The following is a 23,464-nucleotide window of genomic DNA, read 5'->3' on the forward strand; positions in this document are numbered from 1 at the left end:
TGCGGAGCGCGAAATCGGAATGCTGAAAAATGTGTTATTTATGCATTATGGAATACTAGAATAAAGCAGAGGACAAGCATATAAACGGAATATTGGAATGAAACGCTTGAAAGAGGCTAAATGGAACTGTGAAATGAAACAGTTTTCAGCTAAAGTTGCCCTTACACAGAGTGTATCAGATAACTTAACGGAATTGTGGAATGAAACAGTTGTCAAACATATAAAAGACGTCTGGAATAGTGGAATGAAACACAGAATACAAATATAAGACATATTCACATGTTATTGGAATATGCCAAATGAAAGGCTCTAATTAACTTTTGTGAATAAAAAAAAATCGCTTATTGTGATTATCTTAATAATTTCATATTAAATATAATTTCTTCAAGCACTTTGAACAGTATTTATTTCCACTTCAATTCAACTGCAATTCACAATGTAAGTAATTTTGCCTTGTGAACTGTTTAGTTGCCCTTTGCCAATTTCCTGACAACGCTGGCAGAGTATACAAAATAGTGGCATGTTACCGCAAGCAATGCTATAAACCCAGTTCCCCCATTTAGCTACGCCCGTCAGCCGTTGCCCATCGCTGGGTCCCAACACAGCCCCCCCCCCTGGCCAAGCGAACCGGTGCCCAACTGCTGGGTACAGAAAATCACACGCTGCCGTCAATTTGTCTGGCGCGATTTGTGTTCAGCTGACGCTGCCCCAGCTGCTGCTGCTGCTGCTGCTGCTACGGGCCCGTGTAATTGCAGGCAAAACAAAAAAAAGGTGGCACAAATGTCGTTTCCCTGTCCCTGTGCCGCACACCCGAAACTGTGCCCCAGCCCGAACTTGGACCCCATTCTGCCCCGCCTCGACCACAACCGTTGCGCGGCCACCTTCCGAGAGCTCAAGCTCTTGGCACCGACGGCACCTACTGCATTGAATGGTTGTTGCTTTTGCTGTTGTTGTTGTTGTAGCTATTGCTGTTGGTGCTTACGTAAGCGCCAAAGGCGGTAAAATGAAATGAAATTGTTGTAATGGGCGATTTTCATTGCGGCATTACACGCCAACAACTCTTACATAGTCATTCGCACTAGAGATGGTCGCGTTGCCAACGAAACAGCGAAGCCCATCCAAGAGTTCTGAAAATTACACCAAGATCAACCTTGAAGTGTCGCAAGCTATACAAAATATACTTTAAGAAAAGAAAACATGAATTCCTTGGCTTAGAATTTCAATTTTTATGTCATGACTTTTCCGAATTATTTTTGTTTTTATTTCAAAAACATATTACACAAAAAATTCAAAACAAAAATGAATATTAGAAAATTATCTGGTCGTTTTTAATATGTTTTCAACATTGTATAAAACAAATTTGTAGTTAGACAAAACTTTTTTAAAATATTAATAAATTTTAAAAATTAAAAAAAAATGTATTTGTTTAGTTTTAAACATAATTCACTTTGTTACAGAAACAATTTAAATATCTCAAATAAGATAAATAAACATTTTATCAAGTCGTTTTCCAACACTTTTTAAAATAATTTCTGGTTAGGTGAAGCTAATAGTAGAAGATAATAGTACGAAAAATTGCAAGTCTTTTTAAACGTTTTTATCTCATTTCCCATTTGGAGAAACCTCATTAATATTATACTTTATTGTTATATCAGTATAATTCTTTGAGCTTTCAATCTCGAAGCTTTTTGTTGCTTAACGATTATCGTAGCTTTTCACGAGTCACGCACGTGTCACGCGCCCATCTCTAGCTCGTAACGTATTCACCGCATTCGCATGAATGTATTGTGCACACTCGTATGCCCATTTCGGGCCTCATCTGCCACCCCTCTTCACCCGTGCCCCTCCCCCTCTACGTGCATGTTAGCCCGTCCCCTCCACAAAATGTGTGTTCCAGTGTTTTGTGTGTATATTGTATATTTGTTCTATAATTACAGCCTATTTGCGCTCTATTCTCCGTACACATGAAATTTTAATAGACCTCTGGCCTGGCCTAGCGGTTGGCCCGCTGCCCCATCCGAATGAACTGGACATTTCCAAAGAAACGCTCCGTCAGCCCGGCTCCAGTCCAGTTGTGCTGGGCCTGTGTGTGGTCCAAGTCGCTGTCTCTTGGCTTTCGGATTTAGTCATTTGGATCAGGCATTAGGCAGAGCACTTCAAAGGCCCCGAGAGTCGTCCGGTATGAGTACCTGGCACTAACATATGTATTTTAGATGAAGGTTCATAGCGGGTCTCTAGCTGCTTCTGCTTCTTTTCAGTTTCTTTATTTCGTTTCTATACCAATGTGTTTTTCTTTGCTGATTTTCTGCAAACGCTTTCTTTGTACTTGGCTGGCACTTTCTTTTCCCGCTGCTCGTGTGTGGTCGACTGGGGCTAATGGGTTATAAGACGGGTCTCTGCGCTGCAGTTTTCAGCTCATTGCGGTGATCCAGCTCGACATGAGCTACCGCTAATGAGCTCTACAAGGTTTCTGCGGCTCTGCTCAAGAGGAACAACCTCTTGAAGCTCGAGTTCAATGTCGATTGATGCTAACTATCGGTTACATGGGCTATATAGTATTTATCTAATGTGTTTTCATATGCCTGCACGTTTACTTCTTTTGGAACGAGTGGAATTGGAACGTTTGATATGCAACGTTGGAATTGGAGTACTAAAACTATGCTAAAACTAAAAAATAACTCTTTTAAAGGTCTTGTAATGAAATATTCCCTGTATTATATGTACTATATACTACTTGTACTATAAACTCCCAGTTTTTCTAAGATGATAAGACATTGGAACGACTGAAATTGAAATATTATTTTATGCACTATGCTTAGTTGGAAAAAAAAAACAGTTTTTAAGATGCTATAAATGTCTATAATCTATAAATTCCTACTGTTTCATAGATTATAGAACATTGGAACGAGTGGAATTGAAATATTATTTTATACACTTATCTAAATTTGAAAAATTACTTTTCTTAGGTATAATTATGCAATATACGCTGTACGCTCTATAAATTCCTACTGTTTTACAGATTAAAAAACATTGAAACGAGTGGAATTGAAATATTATTTTTATTATTATATTAAAAACAACCGGTCTGATTATACAATATACCCTGGATTTTATGTCTGCACTCGATAATTCCTACCCTTTATTAGATTTGAAACACTGGAACGAGTGGAATTGAAATATTGTTATATGCGCTAGGCTAAATTTGAAAAATAACCATTTTTTAGGTCCTGTTAGGCTATATAGTCTGTATTATATGTCTACACTCTATGCTTTTTCTTAGATTATAAACCATTGGAACGTGTGGAATTGAATGAGAAATTGTACAGCTTTGTATATACCATTCCAAATAATAGTAGTTTCAAAATCCAAGGTTTCCAGGCATTAGTGTTCCATTTTCCATTCCGTTCCCCATCTTAAATAGGCTAATCAAGCAGACATATAATGAGATCTTGAAATAAAAGTGTGCCTGGTCTCACGTAGTCTCCACTGTTCCCCTCACCCCCTGCTGAGTCACGCTTTCTCGTATATATACATATGTATATTATACATCCGAACAAAGCAAACTCGTAAATGTACAAATCTGGCTTAATAGAACTTTTGCCATTGTTTCTTTGTTCGGCTTTAATGCGGCTAACAGATTTGCTTTTGTAATTGTTGCACTTGCTCGGGGCCGATTCCATCGAGCTATATAACTTTTAATTTATGCAGTTAAATGTGGCTCAGTGTGCGTGTGTGTGTGTGTGTGTATTTATATTTGTACTCGTATTCGTTTTTGTTGCTTTTTAATTTTCCATAACTATTGCATTTTATACGGCAATTAGCGTAGGTAGCGATGCTTTGTGCGCATTTTGATCGCAGTTAAGATTGTTTCCATGTACGAGTATTAGCTGTAATTTTAATACGGCTAATGTCGTGACATGGCCAATGCGGAAAATGTCTAACTAATTATTTCAGTTTTTCTACTTGATTTTTTTTTTTTTTTTTTTTTTGCATTTATTTTCATTTAGCAAATGATCACATATAATTCCTGTGAAGTTTTTTATAATTTCACAGAATCTTAAATGAATTAGTTGGAATGTATTTAATATTGGGCTAATGTTATTAGTCCAATAGGAAAATTTAAAAAATCATAATAGAAATGTAGAAACTGAACGGTTTATATACATATATTTGGCGGTATTTATATTTATAATTGTCTTTTTCAAGATATCTTGGAAATAAGAACTTCAGAGCTCGCCCAAGATAAGTATCTGCCAATCTTGTCAAATCGGTCTACTATATCATATAGGTATAATCGGTTGTATTTGAACGTTTTGTATAAAAGCGCAAGCCAAGTTCAAGTGTTCCAAGTTTCTTGAATTAACTGAATTGAATCTAGTTTAGTTTAAGTTCTTTCACTTAGGCCGATCAAGCAATAATTATTCACCCAAGTTTTGTCTCGTATAGGTCACGATTTCCTGATGTCAATTCGCATATTTATTGCCCGCATATTTATCCAAGTTTTATGCCAGAATAAAACGAGACGTTCGAGGCGTTCAAACGATGCTGGAGCGTGTTTCTTCTGCACAAGACTTGGCTCCCAATCAAATGCAATTCAAATTGATGGACGAGCGGCAAAATGTTGGCAGCAGGCGTTGAGAATCAATTGGCTGCAGAGCAGAGTGAAAGAGAGAGAGATGGGGAGAGAGAGGAGGGGAGGGAGAGAATCATGAACTGATGCAATTCGAAATGAAAGTTGCCAAATCGAGTGCAAGACTTGCGTCAAATCGAACAAATTAGAAAATGTGTGAAAAGCCAATGAACGCAGCCAATTGCCAATGCTAGAAAATTGTATCCGAAAGATACATGAAAAACAAGTAGGAAAATATGAACAATTTTGCGATTTTTCATTTCAATTTCATGTTTGCCAATTCTCGTGCCATCTTTCACTTGGCTTAGCCTACGTGCGGTCGACAGGCCTCGTGCATCTGCATCTGTATCTGCATCTCTAGCTGTATCTGTATCTGCAAGTGTAGCTGTAGCTGTATCTGTATCTGCAAGTTGCAACAGCTATCGCAGCGGACAACTAGGAGGGACCCCGGCCAAAAGATCAAAAGATATTGCTGCAGTCTGGCGGTCGGCCCGAACGGACATGGGCAAAACAATTTCTGTCTTGTTTCTCTCTCTCTCTCTCTCTCCCTCGCTCTCCCTGTCTCTTTCTTTCTCTGACACCCCCTCCTAGCAATTCTCGCTGCTTACTATTTTTTTTTTAATATTTTTTCTGTTGCTTCACTTTCGTGTCTCGCTGACGTTTGTTTACAATTTGCGTTTTTGTTTTCCCTTTTCTCAAAATAATCATTTTATTTTTGATCGCGCTCGACTCGCCTATAAATTATCCAAGCACACAAACAAGTATAGAGGCGAAATACTCGGCCAAAGATAAGAACTTTGTCTACATATGCTAAATAAAGCAATGCTAGAATTAATCAACTCTACTTTGTATAGATCTATAAAGTTTTAAGAACTTTCGAAACCGGAAATCAACTTGAGCTTATTGCGACAATAAACTGAGATAAAGGGAAACACATTTTCAATTCGATAAGATTACATTCAAATCAAATGTTGACAGCTTGGTAACACAGCTCGTTAATAATTTCTGCCTTTGGTCACACTATTTGCGGCCAAGCAGCAAGCATTTGCTCAGTATTTTGATTTTGCCTGCGTTTTTATATTTCTATCAATTTTATATGTATGGCTGAGTAATCATTGCAATTATGGTTTAACACATCACACATCAATATATGTACATATGTATGTATATCTGTATATACAAACATGAGCACAGTGTTGAGTAAGGATTGAAGTTTTCAACAGTTATTTCCAATTGAAATGTTTTCACTTTATTTCCTAGTCTTCTTTCTATCGCTCCCTCTCTTTCGCTCTTTGAACTACACCCGGGAAGACCTTTGGCCTTTTCGAACCCTTTGGCCACATTTGCGTTTATTGATCCACTGAAAATGTAACTTAATTTAAAAATTGTTACAATTTTGCGTAAATTACACGCGAGCATCGGCCATTTTTTGCTCATTGCATGCGCCCAATTAATATGCCTGTGTGTGTGTGTGCGTATGTACATATATGTATATATTTGTGAGCACCAGCAACACGGCTGCTCTCGCGCTCTGTCTCTCTCTCTCTCTCTCTCTCGCTCGATCTGCATATGCAGCCTGTGCATGTGTGTGTTGGTTAATTTAACACGCGCACGCGAACGCGCGTATGCAAATTGTTGTGAGGCAGGTCGCAAATAACGCAGCGGCTTTTTCTAGCGCCCGCAAATTGTTCAAGAGCATGGTTACGGCTAGAAACGGCTATAGCTATAGCTAAATAAACAGCTGAATCGCTACATATGTATGTATGTGTTTAAGCATGTATGTATATAATTACATACATACATACATACGTAAACGGGCTATCGGTCGTTGCGCCATACACATGCACATGTGCATATACGTATGCATGTACACATGTATGCAAGTGTGTACACATGCTTGTATTATAAGAGGAAAAACTATAATAAAATCAATGTGTGTAGATGCAGATACGACAACAACATGCCACATGCTGCCACTAGATGTATGCATGTGCATATGCACATACTTTAGTATGCAACGTTGCCGTACGCCTGAACCTGCCCCTGCCCCTGTCCCGCCTGTGCATCAACAAACTGAACTTATTTATTGTTTGTCGTAAACAAATGTGCTTTTTATATATACATGCATATACATATGTATGTATATGTATATGTATATTTCTTTTTTGTTTTCAGCTCAGCTGCGCTGCCTGCTCTCCGTGTGTTCATACATAAATTTGTATATATTATATGCACACATGCATACACAACACTTACAATACTACCTCAACCCGTTTGCCGTTTGTTGCCGCTCTCTTATTCGCTCTCTCGCTCGTGAGCCAGAATATTGAGCGCCGCGCTCAGTGACGATCGCTAAAGAGCTCGCTTTCAACTCTCTCAATATAAAGTTACTCAAGAGCACGAAACATTGCTCTTTATCTACTCACACCACATAATTTACTTATAATTTATTTTTCAACACTCTGGTACGTCTCATTAGATTGGAATACTTATGTTTCAAAACATTTTTCATAAGAAAACGATCAAGTTGACGTAGAAAATCTCCAATTTCGAATTTCACTCATATTCTCTTGAATGCAAAGAGCATAATTTAATCATTTTCGCTTATGCTCAAGCGCTCTTAATAAACGCTCTCTTATGAGCAATCCCACTCCATCCAATCAGCTGCTCTTCGCTGCTTACTCTTTTACTCATAACCAGATCACTCATGCTTGCGCTCACGCGCTCTCGCACTCAACTTAAACAAGCACACGCACACATAAGAGCGCCTCAGCTGATGTGCGCCCCGTTACCCGCAGCAATTGGACCTATCAACAAGATCGCTCGACCCAACGAAACGTGAACGTGACTTGGCTCGCCTGTTTCGCCTCTATTTAATTTTTTTTTATTATTCATTTTCTTATTTTGTACGCCATAAATACACAATTGTTGTTGTTGTTGTTGTTGTTGTTGTTGTTTTTTCGCTCATTGCTTTTGCTGTTGGTGGCCGCTCCTTTGTTTGGCAGATCGTTTGCCAGCCTCTGGCTCCCCCGCTGGACCCGCCCTCCACCCTCCTCTCCATAGCACTAGCGCAAACTTTACTTTATTTTTATTTCATTTTCTTTCTCGTTTCATTGTCTTTGTCTTCGTTGTGGCTGTTTTGGGCTTATGCTCTTCGCATGGGGGCTGCGCCGCAGCGGATGATTTGAGTGTTGTCTTGATTCGATTGTTGTTGCTTTCTTGTTGTTGTTGCTTTGTTTTTCTTTTTGCTTTGTAGATGCACAGATACGAATACAATTCATAGGCACAGCCAGAGGCCTGTCTTTACGTGCGTGTGTGTGTGTGCGTGTGTGTGTTAGTTGCTTGCTTTTTAGTTTTGTTTATCGCTGTTTTCCTCATTTTACGCTTATTTGTTTTGAAATCAAATTAAACGACGCATAACAAATCAAGAGGAAAAAAAAGGCGAACAAAAACTAAACTAAACGTTTCCACAACGAGCTTTAGCAATTGATAGACTTAAGCTCCTGGAATATTGGAATATATCCAACTTTTAGCCAGAGAACCGGCCCGATGATTCAACTTCTGGCAACGAGCCCCCCTTTCAGAGCGGGTAAACAAACTTCCAACTGGTTGAGCAATTCGCATTCGCTTGCAAATTAATTTATTATATTGTATACACGTCTATAATCATATTTATAATATATTTTTAATATGACTTTTGTATATTCTCCCTCAATGAGCAGGTTGGTAATCGCTAATGCAATTAGCCTAAAGCACAGTTATAAAATTACGTTGACATCAATATGTGTAAACAGATATACACACATGCATACATATGTACACATGCATACATGCATGTATATTTGTTTGTACACACATAAGAGCTATACATATGCATGTATGTTCAAATGAACTGGTGAACTTTTAGTACAAGTGAAATGAAGTTCAATGAGCAGAACAGGTTCAGGGCTTGAGTTTATTCTTATTCGTTTCCGATCTACTCATTTTAGGTTATCAATTTTAGAAATTTTGCAGAGCTTACGTATGTATATGCATATACATACATACATGCATACATGTTTGTTTGCATATGAACTAAATGTTCAAATGAACTGATGAACTTTTAGTATAACTTTAATGCAGTTCAATGAGCAGCGCTTTAGTTTTTCTTATTAGATTTCGTTCTACTTATTTAGGGTTAGTAATTTTAGAGTTTTTACAGAGCCTAGACTTAAATTGATTTCATTTATATTTTTATGCTCAATTCTGTTAAGTGTGAACGTTCATTTCCAAAAGAAACTGCCAAAATTAAAAAACGAGTGATCTGGCAACTCTCAAGACAGAACAGCGAACGCTTCCGAACAAATTATAGAAAAATGCTCAAGCAATTCCAATTTAAATAAAAGCAACTTAGGATCAATTGCAAATACGAGAAGACAAGCACGGAAATTCTCTTCTCGATGCATCAGTTGGGCGATGGGAGGATATATATGTATGTACATATATCATATTTGGCAATTACATGGACATGGCACAGCGTGTCGTATGCGTAACATGCGCTTATTGTCCCTTCTAACGACGTCATTTGTTTGGCTTAATTGCCAATAAATAATTGTAAAAAGTGCGCACTACTTGGCCATAAGAGTACGTTTGTATTTGTTGTTGTTATTGTGACACAAGAAATCACAAGAATTCGCACATCATTTTTCAAGCTCAACGGCGATAACAACAGCTGCAAAAATATGCTGGTGTGTGTGTGTGTGTGTCTGTGTCTGCGAGTGCGCGCATGTGTTTGTGTGTGTGTGTGCTGCCACGTCATCACGACATCATCAAAGCCTGCGTAAGCCAAAGACAACCCTGACAGAGAGAGAGAGAGAGAGAGAGAGAGAGAGAGAGAGAGCGAGAGCGAGAGAAAGACGTCAACTGGGATCTGTGGCGCCGGGATTAATGTTGCGGGAAGCGGGGCAGCAGCAGCGTTTATCCTTTCTCCATGGCTGATCAACCGCAAGTTACAAATGTCGAATGTTATTTTTGTCAGAGGACTTTTTCAATACGCCACCTTTTTTCAGGCAACCCTTATGGCAGCCACGCCTCTCCCCTGTGCCTGTCAGCCTTCGCCCAAGGTGCGATGACGCATCAGTTCTATTATTTAAGCAAAAAACCAAAAATATCTGCGCATTAGGATTTGACGAGTTCCTGGCATTGACTGACATTGATGACAATGATGACGCACAAACTCGTCCCTCGACCCGCTCCCGCAAGCACTTGAAGATGAACTCAAGAGCTCTGTTCTTGACGCCTTGGCTTTTGCATGTGCAGGCGTCAGCAGCTGGATATAAACTTCGCCACGTGCTCTTCGGCTGCATCATTATTTATGCTCTATTTCGAAAATGTCCAAAGCCGCGCTATATACCTACAATTCCAAGGAGTCTGACAGTCGGATTCATTCAGATTAGTGACAGGACCCTTTGAAATAGCTAGAATGTTGACTGCAATTATCTTAAAACTCACACAATTTCATGTGCAAATCATTATTTGACTGATTCCCAGAGAACAATATGATATTGATAATTTGATTAACATATCTTGCAAAAAGAAAAAGTTTTTCATGCAAGAAGTTAATTTTATATCGTTCATATGGCAGCTATACGATATAGTGTTCCGATCTGAATCAGAGTCCAGCTTGCATAGAAGGAGTTAGACGGACACGAATCTTGCGACTCGCCTGTCACATCTAGGGACTTTAATGGATCGGAGATGTCTTCGTCTACATTTCATAATATCTTTTATATTATAATAATATGCATCATAATCTAATGTGTATTATGAACATCTTTTGTTTTCTCGACCCACAAGAGGGTTCCGCTTCCCTATGTCCCTTGCCATATGGGTGTTTCGTATCGGACGAGCTAGCAAGAGTCGTGTCAGGTTGCTTCAAAATTGGCCCAGAGTCTTCTTGTAGGATGCCGTGGGACCTCCTTCAGCTTAAATCAAAGCTTTCTCAGCAAGATTCATTGAAGAGGTTGAGATTCTTGTTCATTTAGGGATCGCCAGGCACAATAAAAGGTCTCGCAGTGAACCCGATCCTCCCTTTTTCTTTTTTTTCCATCCTCTATATTAGTACTATGACGAACGAAGATTCGAGATTCAATTCAAATTGTTTACCCAAATAAAAATACAATATGATTATGCGTGCTTAAAGTTAAGAACTTAAATCAATTCAATATTTAATTAATTCATTTTATTATAATTGATTGATTAAATTATTATTTTTGTATTAAACGTTTTGTAGAATTATAAGGGAAAGTACACTTTTATAAGGTTTTTAAAGAAAACGGGGACTTACATACGTAATGTATAAAATAAGATAATTTAAACAAATCGAGTCTTCAATTCTCAGGGAAAATATTCATTTCGCTTTGCTTACAAAATATAAATGATTACATTTCAATTTTATTTGGCAATGCATTTTAACTCTGAGTAAAGAAAACTTGAACATAGAAATGTTACACTCCTATATATATATATAATATGATTATAATTTAAGCTATTCAGAAACAAGATCGTGAGTGTTGTAATCTTATCAGCTAGACAGCTTCCGCCTCGCCCTGCATGCGATAGATTTGCTTATGCAGCTCGACATTAACCAATTCATTGTGGAAGCTCCAATCGATGTCAAAGTCCAGATGCCGCAGGCCACGCTCTACCCGGAATTGGCCATTGATTACGTCGCCAACGCAGAGCGGCAGATGGGCGTCGATGTGGAAGAGGGCCTGCTTCCATTGGGTGGACGCGGCGCTGGGGCTAGTTGTGATGGGCTTCAAGTGGGTTGCGCCAGGGAAGCGAAAGTCAAAGTAGAGCACGAACCACTTGGCAATGGCCTGGCGCAGAGTGCGTAGCTTAAAGGGCACAGCAAAGCTCAGCTCGCTGCGTTGCAGCGTGCGCATATCAAAGCGGCGCAGCACTTGCCGCTGTGTGAGCACCTGGGCGGCATCCACGCAGCCGATGGCAGGTGTTTGCTGAATGATGCGCCAGGCCTGCCGCAAGTCTAGCCCAGAGTAATGTGTCCAATAGTGCTGCGGCGAGCTGTATATGTCCGGCGAGTCGCGCGGCTGATTGGCAGCAGCTATATAGAGATTGGCCATGTGGGGAAAGATGCTGCCGCCGGGCTTGAGCCATTTGTCGCGCGCATATATAACAGCCTCCAGGGCCGAGCTGTACATGAGGCAGGCGCTGCAAGAAGGATGCAAAGTGGAGTGAATGTTGAATGGGAGCAACTTATATGCTTGTTGTTTGGTTTACCCCATCCACTTGGAGATAATTATATCAACTGTGGGCAGTTGCAGCTGCTCCACGTTGCCCTGCATCACCTCGATTACGTGCTCCAGCTGATTTTGGCGCACCAGCTGACGCGCCACTTGGCAGACGGCGCTTGGCTCCACGGCAATAACGCGGGCCGCGCCCTGTTGTGCCGCCCACAAGGACAGCAGCGCACTGCCGCAGCCCACCTCGAGTACTATGGCGTTCCGGAAGAGATCGGCATTGGCTTCGAAGGCCGCCCTGAAGCCCAGCATGGTTACCTCGTCCCGTATGACGACCTCATGCCGCTGCAGAAATTCCGCGTAGGTCTCCGCCGATATCATAGGGCAATCCTCGCCTGCTACGTTGTCTTGTTTAGCGGATTCATTGTCGTTAGTTATGGAACGGATTATGTTTATTTTTCTGAAATTATGCTAATTACCAATGCCAATTGGCGCTGCCCCCGCATTTTCTTTGAACGTTCGTGACGTCATTGCTATCGACTTTTTGCGATAATTAACAGCGTTGCCGGACTGTACAATTATTCATCTGCCGCTTAATAGCTAAAAATGGCTGCCAAAAATAGCTAAATCAGTGCACAATTTTAATTGTTTCCGGCTGACAAGCTCTGAAAAGAGCCAACGTTAGCTAGAAAACGGTTCAGCTGGCAACACTAAAAATTATCGATTAAGCAATTAAGTCGATAAAATCGATATTGGTTTAGTGCATCGCTACTTAATTAATTGGTGTTTATTTTTTGTTCTGCTGCAATTAAAAGTAAAACTGCGTGAATTTTCATTATATAAACATCTCATATCGTTTATTCCATAGAAAATTTTGAGCATCAATATGTAGTACATATGTGGCATTGGTGTTTACATATATGATGCACTTAGTTTTAAGCATCCCCGCACGCGTCCTTCGGCGGCGTCTCCTTCAATATGCCCAGCTTGCGCAGCTCGCAGAGCACATCCTGCACGGACCCGAAGCTATTCAAGGTGTAGAATTGTATGCCATGCACACCCAGATTGGCATCCAGCACCTGCTGAATGGTGCGCAGGGCCAATTGGACAAAATAACTTTTGACTTTCGCATCGTCGTTCTGATTTTTCTCCACCTCGGCACGCGCCTCGGCCGGCAGACTTATTTTTGAGATCATTTCAATTAGCGCGTAGGACTTGAATGAATCCGGCACCACCACGCCCACCATTATGGGCGTCTGGATGCCAGCGTTGCGAGCGCCGCGCAGAAATTTCACAATTGTCTCGGGTGAGTAGCAAAGCTGCGTGATTACGAAATCCGCGCCGTTATCAATCTGTAAAAAACAAAAGTTGCTGAGAACACAGCTGATAAGACCTGGCCTATCAGCAGTTCTTTAGGTGTAGGATTATTTTTGAGAGTGTTTCTAGTCGGGCGTGCTCGACTGTGGAATACCCAGAACGCAGCGCCGAGATGCTTTGCTATGCAGACATAAACACACTATTGCTCATACACACACACACACACACACACACGCACATGCCTGCATATATACACATATATATTTATATATAAACACATGCACGCATCTACACACACACACACAAGCACGCAAGCTGAGCTTTTTCTTCCTTAAGCATCTACCAAGGCAAATGCATTCTTGAATATCTTCGGTGTTTAAAGACCGATTCTTTTGAAATTGTCAGAGTATACCAAGGCGAAAGGCTATCTTTTATTTTATTTTCCTGCAAACTAATCTATTTGTCGCCTCAAGCTCTTGTAAGCTTCGCGATACGGTTGCAGTAAATAATCTTAAACCGATATTTATCGATTTCGTGGATTGGGTTGAGTTATCGATGAATTGAAATATACTTTCAAGTCAAGCCCAACTATAATCCCTTGTTTGAGCACTTTCAAACTTTACAGGGTATAAGAATATATACTCGTGCGCAAGCTTTGAGCTTTAAACAAAGTGAATTGCATATTAAATGCGTTTAAAGCTTTCATGTGCTTTTAGCACTTGGATTTACCTTCTTCTTTAACATTTCTATGCTCTCTGCCAAGCCCTGAGGTCCGCCTGCGTAGCCTTGAGGATGTCCAGCGACGGCAATTGATATGTTAACTGCGAACTAGAGTTTCAAGTCGCACAATTCGAGCTGATTGAGATGGATACTCACCGCCGCGGACACGTCGAGCATGCTCGACCAGCTGATGGCTGTAGCGGTAGACCTGATCCTCGTGCGATTTGTCGCCGCGCACGGCGAGCATATTTCTAAAATTCAAGGCGAGAAACTCATCAATGCGCTCCTTGGTCTGCCGAAAGAGACTCAAGTGCGGCATGGCCGGTATGTGGGGCTCCAGATTGCGTATAAGCTGCAGCGTCTCGACTCTCTCAATGGGCATCACATTCCAGTAATGGGGCAGCCAGACGATGCTAATGAACGTGGGCAGCACGGGCAGAAACCCGTTGAAGTCCACACAGGTTGGCTTACCCTTGGATTGTCCGGTTATCTCGATGCCATAGAAGAACTCACCGCGCGCAGTCTTGCTGGTCACCAGATCGGAAATATACGGCTGCTGTCCGGCCGAAGCCTTCTGCTCGGGCGTGTAATGGAAGCACGGCTCAATGAGGGGCGCCACTGGCGGAACGTCACTGAGATTCGTACCGAAGTGCTGTGCTCCGACCGTATTTACTGAATGCATTGCTAAATCAACGTCTATTGCGCTCCTCACACTTTGAGTCCGCTCAGACAACTGAAACTGATAGCAGCGTTTCTGGGCAAGAGCCGCTACGTTCCAGATTGCCGCCGTGGCCCGGCAGCGGGTCACGTTGACGCACATTGCGATCAGCTGAACCGATTTGCCCACCGTAACGTGACGCCTTGCTTTGTTTACATACAGGTTATCTTAATTAGTTTGCCTATGTGTGCTTGGGTTTACTTAGTCGAAACTCAATACACAATATGAGCATAAAAAACCTAATTTACTTAACTGACAACTGGAAGCCTATCCGAGCCCATAAATAATATTAAATGAAATTCTCCAAGTGAACTAGAAAAATTGCTTTCGACTCGTAAACCAGTTGAGTTTCTCAAATGACCCAGTCGTTAAGGCAATTGAACAACGTGGATCAGAGTTCGAATTGCATCCTTTAATAGGTATTCTCTGTATCTACGCAATGTACACCTTCAGATATGAATTTATTTTCGATTGTTTTCGACTTTCAAATAGACAGTCCCATTTAGAAATGTGGTATCGCTTTTGCTCACCTTATTATTATAGTATTTATTAGGATACGTAAGCTGTTCTTTTTTTTAAATTGCCCTCTCCTTTGACCAAGGTCAGTCTGTCTGTATTGTTCTTCCTCGCCTGCAGTATTTGATGACACCAATCAATTCCTTCCATAGGCATGTCCAACTCATGGGAATGAATCTTATTCAGCCTCAGGAAGAGGTCACAGTTAAAGTGCCCAATAGCTGCACGAAATGTGGCCCAATTCCTATAGAAATCTTCCTTACCATTGACTCGCTGTTGCTCGAGTGAAACTTTATTGTGAATAATTTTATGAATAGCCGTAGCGTCTGCAAAGTCGGTGCAATCATTCGCAGTGTTTTAATTTCTTGGCACATATGTTTATTTCGGATATTTGTTGATCCTTTTGATCAATAGACTTCTATTGGTTCGCCTGCGGCTCTTCATAGTCTTGGATTTTCAAGGCATTAGAAGTGAATTAACCCATTTCCCCTTTTATCGACAAAACGTTGTTCGTTAGTTTGTCTGTTTGTAGAATTCATTTTGGGCTCACAGTTCCTCGATGACCAATTCACTACTTTTACTTTTAGTTATTCTCTGTCTTTACTAATCACACTCATCTGGACTCAACACGCTCAAAAATAGAATGAAATATGAAAATAAATTGACGCCTCAGTCCGCCGAAATTTCTGAAACTGATAAGCAATAAGAGGTAGGTCAGGAACTAAAACATCCAAGTCTTGGACCAGCTCTTAAGTGAGCTTCGTTGAACTCTTGAAAGATTGCAAATTTAAAGGTTCATTAACTTTGGCTGGATTTCGTTATCCGTTCGATTTGGGACCAGTAATGGGGAACCTTAGATAAAACGGACTTGAATTATAATATTCGTGATAAATATTGAATCTGAATGTAGATTTTAGAATGTGTGTAATATGGTAGCGGTATTCAAATCGGAGCTTAAACCAACTTAACCCGAACCGAACCATGCTTTACTCAAAAGTAGTTGGTTTCCAAATAAACGTTTAGTCAGAAGTCTCCGACTTGGAAAATCCGTGAACCCATGAACACAAGTCTTCTACCTTAATAATACTTAAATTGCGTGATTTTTCCATAACAATAGACTCCATTGCGATGCAACCCTGCGACCTGTTGAGTGTGAGGTTATGTGTTTGTAAAAGACCACTCAAAAATTGTATTTCCCAGTTTCGGTTTTTGTGCAATTAGATTTTGTGTCTGCGTGTGCCTCAGTTACAAATGAGATGTTTCATTAAAACAATTTTCAAGTAGTTTGTTGCAATTCCTCGTAGCCAGCCGAACAAAACTCAATTCAACAAATTATAACAAACGCCGCTATTCATTTTCAATTTTACGATCATTTTCCGTATATAATTTTTTCCTCGTTTTTCCTAGGCTTGTTTTTTTTTATTTCTATTTTGTGGCGTTTTCTGAATGGGGCAAATTATTTGATGGCGTTAATTACAGAAATGCAGTCCATTTAGATTAGAGAGCTCCAAACGCAAATCAATTGATGTCGTTTTGGGGCATGGCATGTTGAACAGAATGTGCCCCGAAATGCGGGGCGGGGCGGGGCGGCAAATTTAATTGCTGCTCGCATCGCTTTGGCCGTCCACTTGAAAACATTTGCAGCAAACAATTCGATACGATACAAGTCGAACCAAAGCTATATAGCCCATAGCCACTTGGGTTACGCTTGAGAGCCATAATCATAATTTAAATGCGGCTGGCAACACTCGAGAGTCATAAAAAACGAGATCGTGGAGCGTTGAATTGCCAGTCGACAAGGCAGGAGGAGGAGCTGGTGTTGCTGGAGCCTGGCCAAAAATCGAAACTCCAAATCGATGCAGAAGGCAAGAAGACAGCAGCCAGATCGGACCCATCGGGCGTCAAGTGGCAATTAAAGATTCATTTTACTGCCTCGACTCCTCCTCAAAATTGTATTTCCAAATGTCTGCACTTAGCTCTGCTCGCCCCGACATCATCTACCACATGCCACAAGCCCTACATAAATATATATATATATGTATATACATGAAACGGAGCTCCAAAAACCAGCAAGTAAAATACCTTAATAACGATTTGTTGCCTGGTAACATATTATACCAATCGCACGTAAAGCATTGATATATGAGCTTTGTACAGATTTGTGCGATCTTGTGTTTTCATAACTACAATAAATCATTTTTTTTGCTCCCTCTGATCGCGCATCCTCTAACTACTACGAACATTTTGTTTTTATTTTCCAGAAGGATCTGGAACTTGACATGGACTTTACTTGAGATGCTAGCTCAAAAACAATTAAAATTTGAATGAATTTGTTGGTGAGTATTATAATTAATTCTCAGCTTAAGGAAGATTTCCAATCTATTTATATATATAATGTCAATAGTATTCAAATTTATTCCACTTATGAGGTATTTTTAGTATAGAACCAGGGCTGTAAGCACAAAAAAGAAAACTGTCGCTGGTTTGGTTCACGTTTAGAATCAACTCTTTTATCTAAAGGTTCAGTTCGCGAACTTAGTTCTCAATAAGTATACATGCGACTAGGTTTTTTGTTCCCACCTTCTGTCATGTATGAATACTTTAATATTGTTAATACTTTAAATCTAAGTTATTATTGTATTGCTTCGTTCTTAAAACTTGTTTATTTTAAAACAAAACATTTTTGTAAAGAAATATGTTTTGGTTCGGGGTCGGGATCGACAAGTTTTATAATCTTTAATTAACTCAAGTTCTTTACAAAGAGTAAAGTTCTCTTCTAAAAATTTGTTCGCAAAAATATGGTTCGGTTTATTGTTTACAAAATTTATGAGCTCTGCGAGCGAACCGGTTCTGTCTCAAACCGGTATACAGCCTTGATTAAAACTAATTCGTAAAATATATTTGGGTTCAATTATATTTAAGGAACTGGACTTAGTTTCGGGTTCGGTTTATTGTTAAAAAGTTCAGGTTCGGTTCTGGTTTTGGTTAAGGGATTGATCCATGGTAAAGACGTAAGGAACTCGAAGCAATCGGTTAGGCTAGAGTTGGATTCTAGCCTTGAGTTTTGTAGGTTTTGGTTTTGGTGCAAGATTCGGTTAATTGTAAAAAAGTTATGAATGTCGACTACAAAATAAATTTGATTATAAATATGGTGTGGTTCGGCTGTTTTTGCAAGAACCGATTATGGTTAAAGATATGGTTCATTGCTTTAAAAAGAGCGAACCAGTTCAGGTAGAAATTAGAATGAATATTATAAATAAAGGTTCATACAAATATGATTCGGTTCGGGTTTTTAGGAACTGGGTTTGGTTTATGATAAAAACGTTAGAAACTTCCAAAGCGAACCGGTTAGGCTCAAATCTGGCGCCAGCCTGGAATCATACTAGCGAACCGATTCATGGCGAACCGAATATGGTTCGGTTCATCTGATTTTCGAGTAGCTGCTTTCGGTTTAAGGTTTGGCACATAATATATGAAAATCGTTGGGATTATAGGTACGAACCGGTTCGCTTCACGCCCTTATGAAAACAGATTCATACCACAAAGCAATGTGCGTATATATAAGTTATATAATATGATTATTATATATGTGTTTGTTGGCCATGAAAATGGCATATACTTAGTTGGTTGCATATATGGAAATTTGTATACATATATGGGTATAGCTGACAATTGTTACCCTCCAATTCCCGTGTTGGTTTTCGTGACGGCTTTTATGGGGCGACGTTAATAAAAATATTTTGTTATTTGTGATAATTTCAGTGATATAAAATTGTTTATGATTATTAGTTTTCGCTTAGGGAACAAACCCCAGACACGCAGACACTCACACCATTTGTAGGGAATGCTTGGGAACGGGAACGAGAACGAGAACGAGAACCTGCTCAGGGCCTTTCCGAAATGCTGGCGACATTGAGAAAGTGGGCACTAAATCAGCTGCGGAGCCGCCGTCTTCGCCGTCTAATTACAAATTTGATGCAGCTGCAGAGGCAGTCGACGATGCCTTCAACGGACCTTGAAATATATTTCGGACCGGCATTAAAATTTGTTCGGGTTCGGCAAAGTGCGGCACATGTGGCACAGTCGCCCCTCAGGATGTCCCAGGGCAGGGCAGGGCATGGCTGTGTGTGTGCGTGCGTGTGTGTGCCAGCTCCGATCATCCGGACGAAATGCAACGCATGGAACCTGTTTCACAGATTTTGCTTTGTTAAAAGGCCATTCTAAAATTAAAGCGTCGATTGTGTGGGGTAGAGATCGTGTCATATTGGTCTCTAATAGGACACAAATAAACATGAGCATAAAAATAAATAGAATGGTTGCCTGTTTGTCGCACATTATGAATTTATATGTAGCCAGTTTTTACACAATAGGCAGCAGCATTTGGAAATCTTAAAAAAAAATGAGGACAAGTCAAGCAATAGGTGTTTGCAGGTAGCACCTGCCTATTATACCCCTGTAACAAGTATTATAACTTTGTCACGAAATGTGTTACGTCTAGAAAGCAATATCTCCGACCCCTTAAATATATATATACATTCTTGAACAGTATCAAGAACCGGGTCTATATTGTCATGTCCGTCTGTTTCTATATAAACTTTTCATAACTCGAATCTAGCTGAATCGGATCATTATAGCTCACATACAGCTGACGATCAGTCTAAATTTATGTTCTTATAAGAAAAACGTTGTTGTTTTTAAGGAATATCTATTTTAAATATTGCCTTTACAAATTTTATCATAGACTATATAGACCATACAGATCTAAGGAAAGAATCGATTCTGACGTAAACTTTTTTAAGAAAAATTTCGGAATTTCTCCCAACCCAATCCATCTCGCTCTACAACATGAATCGATCGGATATACATTAATAAGCGATTTGCAAATAACTGTGTACACACTGGAATCTTTCATGAGTAGCTTAACAACAGCAAAGTATCGATTCCGACGGGCGTTGCCAGATTTCAACGTAACGAATTCAATTAGAAACAGCTTTGCTTTTTTATGTTTCGGATTAGGGATTCGTGGGGGCTGCTTATTAAGAAAGGTAGTTTCTTATGATTTGTAGAAGAAATCGCCTAAAATTCCGATACTACCTGCAAGGGCAGGTAATAATATTTTATTTTCATTTAACCGTGTGATTTCCTGCCTCAACATGGGAAACTCTCTAGCATATGGCCGGCACTTAGCTCTGTTTGAGCCTTGCGCTTGATTGAGTGGCCAGGATGATGATGGATGGATGGGCTGTAACCCATTAACCGATTCGGGCCATCCGTTGGGAGCAGTCCGCATTTAACGGAGAGCATTTGGCAGGCGCACTGCCTGGTTTAATACAGATTTGGCGTCATATTTTTCATCAGAATGCCTGAAATGAAAAGCGCTGAGATTAAATTACAAGCCAAGAGACAAGAACACGCAAATCCGCCGCCCCAAAGGAAATGTGAAAATCTTTGATGAAATGCGGCAGCGCCAAGCGCCATGCCCGAGACCCGAGTCCGGGATCCGAGACGGTGCCCCGCACCCGTTGATGCCACGCCAATCTTCTACGCACCCAGCAGCAGAAAGGGGCAAGGTAAGACGGTGAGACGGCAAGGCGAGTATGGAAATGGAAATGCGCCGGGGTAAGGGGGACGACAGCATGCACCGCCCACGCATGAGATACATTTCAGATGCTGTGTGCCGTAATGTATGAGATACTTTGCTCTGTCTAAATTAAAAAATTCCATGGAGAGTGAAGCAAATTATAATGCTGCAGGATGAACAGAGCAAGCAGAGAGGCTGTGAGGGGAAGCAAAGAAAAATGTAATAAAGACATGAGTTGTGAAATTATTAAGATGATTATGAAAAACGAGACGAGTCTGCGAGTTGAGTGGTTCCACGCCAGCAGCCGGAGCAACAGCATTTTATAATCAGTCCGTAGAATATAAAGATGTGTACTTAAAAGCAAACATTGCACGGACCGGGGCATCTAGGAGCTGCGAAAAGCTCCTAGGGGAACGATTGCCTTTGGTAAGACTCTCAGGAACGGGCGACATGACAAACGCATAGTTACAAAATCTGGTACACATGCATGTGTAAAGTAGAAGTTACTTGGGAACAGGATTATTGTGCTTTTGTATTTTAATTTTGTCACGAAATGTGATGAGGAACAACTGCGATGCCACAAATCACCTATTTCCTTACCAGCCGGAGCCGATTCAGCTTCGTCCGACTGTCGGTCTGTTTCCATGCAGAATAATCCATCATTATTCTATCTAAATGTAAACCTGGCACACGTTCGTATTTTTGCTGCACATGCAGAACTCGACAGAATCGGATGACTATATCTTTATGTCATGGAACTTTACGGTCAAAATCAGTTTTTTTTGATGTGTGCTAATCTTAAGTTTTGGAAATGTCACAAAATGTGAAACTGTGCTGCGCATGGAAGAAGTCGTCTCCGATAGCAATAACTATATAGATTCTTTATCAGCATCAACAGCCGAGTAGACCCAAGCAGATCCGCCTTTCTATTTCAGATAGCACATATGTTGGAATCGGTTGGATCAGACAACCATTATTTCGCATAGCTCTCATAGGTCGGAGAAAAAATAAGTTTTTTTATAAAAGCAAGTAAGAGGTTCTATTCGGGAGCTCCCGACTAGGGGATACCCTGAACCCTCTTCTTCCAACATCAAATGCATATATATATTCTATTTTAGAAGCTATATGTCAAGGTTGGTGACTCTAGCTCTTATTATTTACCAAAATTGCCCAAAAAACAGGATATCGATATCGATTTTTATCGATTGCTTGGAAACGGAGTAAGTTATCGATTATCGGAAACAAACTCGATCTGCGCGGGAGCTAGGAGCATCTACATCTTCAAGTCTCTAGCTCTTATAGGTTCTGAGATCCTTGCGTTCATACATACGGAAGGACGGACGGACGGACGGACAGACAGACAGACGGACATGGCTAGATCGACTCGGCTATTGATACTGATCAAAAATATATATACTTTATGGGGTCGGAGAAGCTTTCTTCTGCCTGTTACATACATTTGGATTTTGCACAAATACAATATACCCTTATACCCATATTTAATGGGTTCAGGGTATAAAAACTCGCTTGTTTCTCATTATATCTGGTCCGGTTCTTACTATACTCTTAATAAATGTATGAGCCGGAGTACTAGAGCATAAAGCTCGAATGGAATAATCTACTGTGGCTCAGTATGGAAGTCTCTGCGTCTGTAAGGGTATTCCGCTGCCTAAAGATACCCGTTATTTATTCTTTTAGATTGCAAACAGATTTCAATTGAAATTGATTTCTAGCTGATCTACATATAGTCTTAAATCCAGCCGACTGTTCTGAAATCCAGTTGAATGAATGAATGTTAATCAAGAGTATATTTGATGTGAAACATGGATATTAAGGAATCATTTTTAGCATGGAATCGAATGGAATTTTCCATAAAGCTGCACCACTCGCCGAGTGCGCAGTTCGCAGCGCTTTCGGGGGTTGTTGTTGATATTATTCTATCACAAAACGGGGGTGCATTCACCACGAACGCCAGATGCCAGCCGAAAAGGACGAAATTATTTTACCTATGCCATGGGGCGATTGTTGCTAGGCGCGCTGCAAAGGACAAAAGGGCCAAAGGACGCCGCATGAAGGACTCGTAACACTCGTAACTGGGTGAGTGGGCTGCCTCTGCTTTTCCACTGACTCACTGACTGACTGGCAGACTGGCAGACTGACAGACTGGCAAACTGGCAGACCAACTATTGGGGGTTGTTCTGCAAAGCGAAGTGCGTTGCAGAAATCGCATCGTTAAAATAGCTGAAAAATCTGTAATGAATGCCGCGACGGCTGCATGAATGGGCGGCGGGCGAACAACCCTCAAAAGGGGGTGGGCCACAATTGAAAGCAGGCGCAGCAAGGACAACGTGCGGTTGTGGTTGCCTGCACCTTTCATTTACGTGTGTGCGAGTGTGCGTGTGTGTGTATGTGTGTTGCAAATCTTTCTGAATTTGCGTCATCAACATCATCATCGCAGCAACCCCTGCCGACTGGCTGCCTGGCTGCGGGCTCAACTGGCGAACGTGCCCGGCACGCATCGCTCTCACTTTTATCCTTTGGGTCCACCTCTCTATAGGCTTAGCTCCTGGTTGCCCCTGCCCCTGCCCCTGGCCCTGCCCGGCAAAATCTCGTATGAGTAACTGACATAATTAGGTCTTAACTGGAAGTCACGCGCGACGCATTCGTAATCTGAGTCCCGGCCAGCGCCGGCGACGGCCACGACCACGACGACTCTCGGAGTTTGTATTCAAGGTCACAAA

General features: G+C 40.8%; 2 protein-coding genes across 2 annotated transcripts; both read right to left on the minus strand.

The window, feature by feature from the left end:
* Window positions 1-11,089: 11,089 nt before the first annotated feature.
* On the minus strand, window positions 11,090-12,464 carry LOC115766036 (protein arginine N-methyltransferase 8-B-like). The gene is made up of 3 exons (XM_030709810.1): window positions 12,351-12,464; window positions 11,912-12,278; window positions 11,090-11,842 (listed from the first exon to the last, which is right to left on the minus strand). Exons 1-3 carry the CDS (start codon window positions 12,400-12,402, stop codon window positions 11,197-11,199), a joined length of 1,065 nt encoding a protein of 354 aa, XP_030565670.1. The 5' UTR covers window positions 12,403-12,464; the 3' UTR covers window positions 11,090-11,196.
* A 247-nt stretch (window positions 12,465-12,711) lies between these two features.
* Window positions 12,712-14,871, minus strand: LOC115765998 (5,10-methylenetetrahydrofolate reductase). Its single transcript, XM_030709769.1, has 3 exons — window positions 14,065-14,871; window positions 13,918-14,009; window positions 12,712-13,223 (listed from the first exon to the last, which is right to left on the minus strand). Exons 1-3 carry the CDS (start codon window positions 14,726-14,728, stop codon window positions 12,807-12,809), a joined length of 1,173 nt encoding a protein of 390 aa, XP_030565629.1. The 5' UTR covers window positions 14,729-14,871; the 3' UTR covers window positions 12,712-12,806.
* Between the last annotated feature and the right edge of the window lie 8,593 nt (window positions 14,872-23,464).

This window comes from Drosophila novamexicana, unplaced genomic scaffold, assembly GCF_003285875.2.
Source record: "Drosophila novamexicana strain 15010-1031.04,08,12 unplaced genomic scaffold, DnovRS2.1 tig00000009-arrow-pilon, whole genome shotgun sequence".
Taxonomy (NCBI): domain Eukaryota; kingdom Metazoa; phylum Arthropoda; class Insecta; order Diptera; family Drosophilidae; genus Drosophila; species Drosophila novamexicana.

Bases quoted from the DNA above. Each gene is read 5' to 3' on its own strand.
- LOC115766036 (XM_030709810.1), bottom strand. From the start codon at position 12,402: ATGACGTCACGAACGTTCAAAGAAAATGCGGGGGCAGCGCCAATTGGC. The intron at 12,279-12,350 runs GTAATTAGCATA...CCGCTAAACAAG, and splicing joins GGCAGCGCCAATTGGCATTG to ACAACGTAGCAGGCGAGGAT. The intron at 11,843-11,911 runs GTAAACCAAACA...TCCTTCTTGCAG, and splicing joins ATTATCTCCAAGTGGATGGG to CGCCTGCCTCATGTACAGCT.
- LOC115765998 (XM_030709769.1), bottom strand. From the start codon at position 14,728: ATGTGCGTCAACGTGACCCGCTGCCGGGCCACGGCGGCAATCTGGAAC. The intron at 14,010-14,064 runs GTGAGTATCCAT...TCTAGTTCGCAG, and splicing joins TGCTCGACGTGTCCGCGGCG to TTAACATATCAATTGCCGTC. The intron at 13,224-13,917 runs GTAAATCCAAGT...TGTTTTTTACAG, and splicing joins TAGAAATGTTAAAGAAGAAG to ATTGATAACGGCGCGGATTT.